At 56.0% G+C, this 8,762-nt stretch overlaps 1 protein-coding gene across 1 annotated transcript; it reads left to right on the plus strand.

Moving 5' to 3' along the window:
• Nucleotides 1–3,144: 3,144 nt before the first annotated feature.
• PCK1 (phosphoenolpyruvate carboxykinase 1) lies at nucleotides 3,145–8,293 on the plus strand. The gene is made up of 10 exons (XM_037133651.2): nucleotides 3,145–3,253; nucleotides 3,452–3,716; nucleotides 4,223–4,404; nucleotides 4,798–5,001; nucleotides 5,141–5,328; nucleotides 5,674–5,836; nucleotides 6,247–6,471; nucleotides 6,561–6,692; nucleotides 7,071–7,166; nucleotides 7,379–8,293. Exons 2-10 carry the CDS (start codon nucleotides 3,493–3,495, stop codon nucleotides 7,831–7,833), a joined length of 1,869 nt encoding a protein of 622 aa, XP_036989546.1. The 5' UTR covers nucleotides 3,145–3,253; nucleotides 3,452–3,492; the 3' UTR covers nucleotides 7,834–8,293.
• Nucleotides 8,294–8,762: the final 469 nt, after the last annotated feature.

Raw genomic sequence — 8,762 nt, forward strand, 5'->3', positions numbered from 1 at the left:
TGAGTCCTTGGCTGATCACTGGCACAGCCCAACAGAGCTGGAAATTTCCACAGCTGGGCTCCCTGGCAGCGGAGCCCTGGAGTCGATCTGCACGCGTATCTTTGGCTCCGGGACAAAACATGGGATTTCCATTGTTAGGCTCTTACCTGCTTCTGGAAAATCACTGTCCCCCTTGTCTTGATCTGACAAGGGTCTACGAGTTCCACTTTTTGAACCGAGGGGCAATTTGGGGGCCACTGCCTGGATGCAATGAGCTTTTAATGTGGCCTCCGTCAGAAATAGGGTAAGACGGGGAGGCCGTGGCCGTACAGTCAGGAGCCTTCGCTTGGGAAAGTGGTCTGTCTGTCTGCTTGTCCTCCCAGGACCTCAGCTGGCTCACGTCCCCAGTGAGAGGACGACTGTGGATTTCCAACATGTCCGGCCTCTGAAATTCCTTAGTCTAAGATTCAATATGAGGAGGGCACTGAGCACATCTTACCCAGCTTCCCCACACCCCATTATGGGACTCAGTGGACCCCTTCCCGTTCCATCACACACAGTGTGGAGACCACCCATCCTGACCCTGACCCTGGGGGAGCGCCAAGCGCCGGTGTTGATGGTCTTCAGACCATCTGTTCACCGTCTGTGGGGATCTGCTTTTTCACTGGCCACCAGGGAACCAAGAAACATCAGTGCATGTCACACACACCCCAAACCCTCTGTGAGACCCCTTGCAAGTTCAAGGCTCAGTTCTCAGGTACCTAGAACACAGCCACCTCCCACCCCGACGCCTACCTGCCCACACCCCTGAAGTCTCCGGGGGCCCTGCTCCAGTTCCCAGGCTCACACGTGGGCTCTTCGCCCTCGGTTCCCTACCGCGCTTAGAAGCCCCGTGGTGACTCGCTGCACCTCATTCTAGTGGAACTTGCCATTTCTCCCCGGAAGACTCAGGACACAAACTCTGACTTGAGTGTGGAACTGCTAATGAGTTCTGGCTTCACATTCTTGCTTTCAGTCTATGCTCCTGGAGGGGATGAAGCCTCTCACAGCTTCATCAGCTGAACGGACGCTGGACCCGTTTGTTGAGATGAATCGCACTTTGGTGTGAATGTGTCTTTTTTTTTAATCCTTACCTAATGGAGGATATATTTATGGATTTTATTATTTTTATGTTTTTAAGATTTTATTTATTTATTTTTAGAGAGGGGAAAGGAGGGAGAAAGAGAGGGAGAGAAATATCAATGTGTGGTTGCCTCTCAAGTGGCCCCCTGGGGACCTGGCCCGAAACCCAGGCCTGTGCCTTGACTGGGATTCAAACCAGTGACCCTTTGTTTCACAGTCTGTGCTCAATCCACTGAGCTATGCCAGCCAGGGCTTTATTTATTGATTTTAAAGAGAGGGGAAGAGGGAGGGAGGGAGGGGGGAGAGAGAGAGAAACATCAGTCGGTTGCCCCCTGCATGTGCCCTGACCTGGGATTGAACCCACAACCTTCTGGTGCACTCCAAACAATGGGGCCACCCGGCCAGGGCGGTGTTGCATCTTCATGGCTGTGCGCTGGGCAGGCTAATTTCATCGACATCCCTCAGCAAGGCAGCATGGTTACATCAGGGTTGAATTCAGACGGGGCGCACACTCACACGTGGCCGGCGATGCCACTGGTAATGAGTTCTAGAGACCTAAACGGGCAATAATCACAACTAGACACAGCAACAGCCCACAGCGTATTGACACTGCAAGACTCCACTGGTTGGATGGGAATCTAAAGACAGGAGCCACGGCTGTGGGGGGACAGATTTGGCGGGAGGTGGTAGCGTGTGCGCAGTGTTGCCATGGGAAAGAAGCTTTCCAGGATGGTCCTCCGATCACTCTGGGTCTGGCACTGCCCCTTCTTCCCAGTGCTCCTCGTCTGCTGCAGCTCCTCACAGGCACTGGCAGGGGCTCATCACACACACACACACACACACACACACACACACACGGCGGCAGGCTGGTGAGTCCCCACCCAACCTCACTAGATGGAGGAGCCCCCCTGAGCCATCGGGCTGGCTGTGGGGAGTCAGGGCCAGGCCCCCTTCTCCTGACTTCTCACCCAGTTCTCTCAAAACACCAGCAGCCACTGCACGGTTCACTAAACTGGACCGAAGTGCCGACGGCTTGCAAAGCACATTTTTTGAAAGAACTGTTATAAAGGTCTTGTTGCTCAAGTGCGGTCTAGCAAAGCGGCCGAGCCCCTCCCTCCTCCACTCCCCAGATGCTCGGACCTACGAGGGCAGTGAAAGGGGAGAGTTGGCACCAGGAATAACTGTACCTGGCCCAGAACCACTTGGAGAATACACAGAAAGTTCCAGAAGAGGCCCTGGCATCTCACAAGGGCTCCAGAGCCCAGCTGGCTTGCTCTCTAACCCTCCCCCTGACGCCCTCCAGCCAGGAGCCTGGGAACAGCTGCTCCGCCTCTCTGAGCCTCAGTCTCCTTGTCTGGACCTAGAGTCGTTCGTCCCACCTCAGAAGCCAGTTATGAGCTGACGCAAAGCACTTTAGGACGATGCTCGCCTGCTGGTCCTTCTGTGCTTACTCTGTGCCAGACACTGTACCTTCAAAAAAGGAACTAAATAGGCAGAAATCCCTGCCCTTCTATTTGGGGAGGGGCACACAGTGAACACTCAGTAGGCTCATTAGTCCCCAGTTAGGTCAGGCCTTTGCCACTAAGTCACCCTCTCGTCGGCATTTGGGCACATCCTTCCCTGGGGCCTTTCGACCACGGGCTGACACCCGCCAGTGTAATGTCCTGCCAGCCAGGTGCCACCAGTACCCACCTTGCGGGCTGCTCGTGCCCTGGGCACACTCGAGACCTGGGAGCTGCCCCCGCCTGCCCATGAAAGGGCCCCGGGTTTTTGCATCAGCAGTGAACTGGGGCAAAGTTTAGTTAATTGGAAGTTGTGTAAGGACTTGCTGTGGCCGGTCGAGGGGTCAGAGGCCTCCCAGCGCTCGTTCACAACTAGCTGTTCAATGATTATCTCCCTGGGGTTTATTGTGGGGAGTCGGGCCAAAGCGAGACTGACCGTGGCCGCCATCCAGAAGCCTGCCCCTGACGTCAGGGACGAGCCTCCCAGGTGGGGCCGAGGGGCGGACCTTGCTCGCCCAGGGCCCATAAAGCCAGGCGGTTCTGCCACCAGACGCCAGACGCAGCCTTCCCACCGAGAAAGCGCTGACTGGCAAGAAGAACCTGAAAGCGAGCCCTGCCTCTCTGATCGAGGTCGCCCAGAGAGAAGGAAGGTGGGTCGAGCTTCTGCATTCACATCGCTGAAGGTCCCAGAGATAACGCACACCCGAGTCCTCGTTCCCTCCCACCTATGACCTTTTTCCTTTCCAGCTTCAACCATCTGCAGGTGTGAGGCCCGAGCAAAGCAGGTAGCGCTCGTTGGAGGCGTGGGTTCCTGTTGAGGTTCAGGAAGCCTGTGCTTCTTATTTCAGGAAACCTTGGTGTCTGGGACCCTCTGCACAACTCTGCAGAAATGCCTCCTCGCATCCAAAACGGCCTCAACTTCTCAGCCAAGGTCGTCCAGGGCTCCCTGGACAGCCTGCCCCGGGCAGTGCGGGAGTTTGTGGAGAGCAGCGCCAAGCTGTGTCAGCCAGAATGCATCCACATCTGCGACGGCTCGGAGGAGGAGAACCAACGGCTGCTGCTCCAGATGGAGGAAGAGGGGACCATCAGGAGGCTGCAGAAGTATGACAACTGGTGAGTGCCGCCTGCAGTCCCGCCCATGCCCCGCCCTGCCCCGCTCTGCCCCGCCCTGCCCCGCCCTGCCCCGCCCTGCCCCGCCAGTGGGGGACTGGTGGAAAGAGATGGATGAAGATCTGTGGGGAGGAGGGGCTATAGGTCCTGGGAAACTCTGTAGACTTCAACTGAACCACATTTGCAGAGCCCACATCTTTGATGAGACAGCATATACAAACGCTTTTTGCAAACTAAATCCTGGACAACCATGCAAGTCAGAACGTCCCTGTCCTCCCAGACTAGCCCACAGTCTAGTAAATGTTTTCTTGGCCACCTCTCAGCTGCTGTGGCCGCCCCGGTCGGTAGAACACCGTCAGTGTGCTCTGCACCTGCCAGGTGTGGGAGGGGCTTGACGATGAGCAAGCAGGTGCCTTCCTACGTGATGCTTGGCTGCAGGGACCGAGCACACAGGTGCCTTCACAATTCCCTCCCTAATCCTACGCTGTGTGCGTTTTTGATTTTTGCAGCTGGTTGGCTCTCACTGACCCCAGGGACGTGGCCAGAATCGAAAGCAAGACGGTCATCATTACCCAAGACCAAAGAGACACAGTGCCCATCCCCCAGAGTGGCCCCAGCCAGCTGGGTCACTGGATGTCCGAGGAGGACTTTGAGAAAGCATTCGACGCCCGATTCCCAGGGTGCATGAAAGGTAAATAAGACCTGTGTTTGATTGGGCAAAATGTCCACAAACCTTTCACTGCTTGTCCTCGTGGTAGTTGTAACAGTAAGAAAAACCCATGGCCTCCTGGGCCTTCAAGTTCCATACATGAAACTGGGGACACACCCAAAATGTACATCTCAGGTTTAGATTTACACACTGTCTCATAGGAGCATGAAAACTACTTCCACGCACGTTGGAAGCCACATCGCACGTGGATAAACATGCTTTTGTTTTGGCACACTGTTCGCTTTCCGATGGACTGGTGCAACCTGGGGAGCTGGCGGCAAGCAGGGCACCAAGTCGCCCTTAGAAAACAGGGCCGGTTGCTGTGAGTCCAGGGTTCTCTCTCACCCGTTCCTCCCCCCACGACTGCCCCCCCAGGTCGCACCATGTATGTCATCCCGTTCAGCATGGGGCCCCTGGGCTCGCCCCTGTCCAAGATCGGCATCGAGCTGTCGGACTCTCCCTACGTGGTTGCCAGCATGCGCATCATGACCAGAATGGGGACGTCGGTCCTGGAGGCGCTGGGGGACGGAGAATTCATCAAGGGCCTCCATTCTGTGGGGTGCCCTTTGCCTTTAAAGAGTAAGCCCACTATTTCAAAATCCAAAGCTGGAATTTTTAAAAGCGAGCTCAGCCTGCAGCCCCGGGCCCGTGTCCCCCCACTGGGGACCTCTGGCGGTGCAGTGCTGGGCTGACTCGGCCTGTGTCTCTCTCTCGGCAGAGCCTTTGGTGAACAACTGGCCCTGCAACCCAGAGCTGACCCTCATTGCCCACCTGCCCGACCGCCGGGAGATCATCTCCTTTGGGAGCGGGTACGGCGGGAACTCACTTCTCGGGAAGAAGTGCTTTGCCCTCAGGATTGCCAGCCGGCTGGCCAAGGAGGAGGGGTGGCTGGCCGAACACATGCTGGTAAGATGCAGGGAACTCCGAGTGTGCAGGGGCGGGGGCTGGGGCAGGGGCGGGGGCTGACGAAGGCCCAGGGCATTCCCGTGCCCGTCTGGCGAGAGGACAGGCGTGGCAACTCCACCTGTAATTGTGAATACACTCAGGGGGGCCTCTTTAGAAGGACTGCAGGCACAACCCGGCTGAGAGAGAGCCTTGGGCATCACCCGGAATATCTGTGTTGATACCTGAAGAAACAGGTGTCAGGGAGCCAGCCTTTGGGGGCTTCTAGGCACAGTCCGAGGCTGAAGTGCTGACCACCGGCTGGGAAGGAGGGCGGGGAGTGCTCACGGAGGCATCTCGTCCCTGCAGATCCTCGGCATCACCAACCCCGAGGGCCGGAAGAAGTACTTCGCAGCCGCCTTCCCCAGCGCCTGCGGGAAGACCAACCTGGCTATGATGAAGCCCAGCCTGCCGGGCTGGAAGATAGAGTGTGTCGGCGACGACATCGCCTGGATGAAGTTCGACCAGCAAGGTGACTCCCTGGGGCCCCTCGGTTGCTGACAGTGACTGGATCACAGGGAACTTCGGGCCTTTTTCCAATGTGCAGAGTTCCCCTAAGTTCACACAATTTGGATTTTGGAATTTTAGGTCTTGCAAAGTCCTAGAAATATGTATTTTGCACAAGCATTCTTTCACTTAATGTCAAGTCCGGACTGAAAGGGGTCCCTCGGCGGCTGTGGGTTTATGTAGCACCCAAGGTTAAAGTAGCATTGGTGGGAAACTGATGAGGAAGGGAGAGTTGACAATGCAATTGTTTGGGTGAGAAAAGATAGATATCGTCTAAGGAGGAGGGAAAAAAAGATTTGAGAGTTTGAGACAAAAGCATCAGAGCACGTAACTGCTGTGCACTCACTTCTACTTCTCGGTTCTAAAACTTTCTAGGCAACCTGAGGGCTATCAACCCAGAAAATGGGTTCTTTGGTGTCGCTCCTGGGACCTCTGTGAAGACGAACCCCAACGCCATCAAGACTATCCAGAAGAACACCATCTTCACCAATGTCGCTCAGACCAGCGACGGGGGCGCTTACTGGGAGGGTATCGACCAGCCGCTGGCGGCTGGCGTCAGGGTCATCTCCTGGAAGAACAAGGAGTGGAGCCCCGAGGATGGTGAGCCCTCCAGAGGCCCGCCGCCCCAGCCCCTGGACGCCCCGTGTTTGGGCCAGGCGCTCAGGGCCTCTCCTCTCTGCCTGTTGCAGGGGAACCTTGTGCTCACCCCAACTCGCGGTTCTGCACCCCTGCCAGCCAGTGCCCCATCATCGACCCTGCCTGGGAGGACCCGGAGGGTGTGCCCATCGAGGCCATCATCTTTGGAGGGCGCCGACCTGCTGGTGAGCCCCCCTTTACCCAGGCTGGGAGGGTCTGTGAAATCGCTCCTTTTCTGAGGCCTTGCTAGAGGGCGCCAGAGACCCAGCTTCTTTCCCAGCACCTAGCACGATTGGTGAGCTCAGGTGTATTGCAGAAGCTCCCCTGGGGGGCCACCCAGAGCCTTGCTGGCTCCTTGATCCCCTGTAGCTTCTTTATCCGTTTTCCTCTCAGCTGCATGGCCACAGGGGTGTGACCAGCGGCTCCCTGCCCTGGGGCTCTGAGAGTGTAGAACTCTCGGGGTGAGGAAGATGATGCTACTCTTTCCATTTTGTGAGATGGTGTCACCGATGGGAGAGTCTGAGTGTCAGAGCCTTTAAGGACACTTCTTCTTTCCCGTTAAGGTGTCCCTCTCGTCTACGAAGCTCTCAGCTGGCAGCATGGAGTGTTCGTGGGGGCGGCCATGAGATCCGAGGCCACGGCGGCCGCCGAACACAAAGGTAGATCCACGCCGAACCTGAAAGCACGAACAGTGACTGGCAGGCTCTGTCTGTCTGTTTCTCTGTGTCTCCCTCTGTTTGTATCGGTACCTCTCTGTCTCCATCTGTGTAGAGAGAGAGAGGAAACCAAGCGTGCTTATGTCAACAATAACCACGTCCACGTTGTCCTGTAAGAGTGCCCTTTACCAACAGGGTCCCCTCTCTGTCGACAGGCAAAGTCATCATGCATGACCCCTTCGCCATGAGGCCCTTCTTTGGCTACAACTTCGGCAAATACCTGGCCCACTGGCTCAGCATGGCCCAGCGCCCCGCAGCCAAGCTGCCCAAGATCTTCCACGTCAACTGGTTCCGGAAGGACCAGGAAGGCAAGTTCCTGTGGCCCGGGTTTGGAGAGAACGCCCGGGTGCTGGAGTGGATGTTCAAGCGGGTCAACGGGGAAGGCGGCGCCAGGCTCACGCCCATCGGCTACGTCCCCAAGGAGGACGCCCTGAATCTGAAAGGCTTGGGGGCCGTCAACACAAAGGAGCTCTTCGACATCTCCAAGGAGTTCTGGGAGAAGGAGGTGGAAGACATCCGGACGTACCTGGAGGACCAGGTGAACGCCGACCTCCCCTACGAAATCGAGAGGGAGATCCTGGCTCTGAAGCAGAGAGTCAGCCAGATGTGATGGGGCCCAGAGCCCCACCCGCCGAGGCAGCCCCTTCCCGACCCAGGAGACGGACTAGCGACACAAGAGATGGGGGTGGGAATCTTAGCATGTCTCCGAAAATCACGGTTCTGTGCACGTTGTTTCAATCCGAAGGGCACACAGGCATTTCATCATTTTTCACGGTAGTTGAATCAGTTAGCAGCAGGGCACAGAACGAAGAGTACTTGAGCTGTACATATGAGTGTGAGTGTGTGTGTGTTTGTGCATTGTGTGCATGCGTCGTTATCTAACATGTATTTAATACCTTTGGAAAAATCTCGGGCACGATCACCTGCTAGTTGTTGCTGGAAACGTCACTTCGTTGTTAATATGTGTGTTTAAATTATTTTTGTATATCATTATTCCTTACCCTGGCATAATTTCAGTTTTTCCCCTTATCACTTCTCAGAAAATTACAAAATAAACTTTTACAGAAAGATGGATTTGTTCGCTTGGTTTTGAAAAACTTGAACCGCCAAGAAGGGGGGCTCTTGGAGGAAACATGTCGTGATTCAAACACCCCAAAAAGAATGTGGGGAGGTCAGGGGTGAATGGTGCGGATGGAGGGAGGAGAAGGGGGTCTGACAAGGATGTCTGACCAGAGAATGTCACCCAGAAGGCACATGGCATCGCCTTGTGGCTTTCCCAAATTAACCACCGGTTAAGGCCCAGAGAACTTTAAAGGTGGCTCTCGTGTACCTGGAATGGGAAAGGTTAAAATGCGCTTTTGGACCAAAACCTGGATCTGGGAATGGGGCTCTGCAAGGCTGAGACTGTGGCCAGTTTCACAGGCTTTTGTCCACACAGTGTCCTGAGCGATGCTCTGCTGCCCAGGGAGGAGGGTGGCGAGAACAGTGTCCTTCAGAAGGAGCAGCCAGGGGTGTCTCCAAGGCCCCGGTGTCAACTGC

This window comes from Artibeus jamaicensis, unplaced genomic scaffold, assembly GCF_021234435.1.
Source record: "Artibeus jamaicensis isolate MK-2021 breed Jamaican fruit bat unplaced genomic scaffold, CSHL_Jam_final contig_685, whole genome shotgun sequence".
Lineage (NCBI taxonomy): Eukaryota > Metazoa > Chordata > Mammalia > Chiroptera > Phyllostomidae > Artibeus > Artibeus jamaicensis.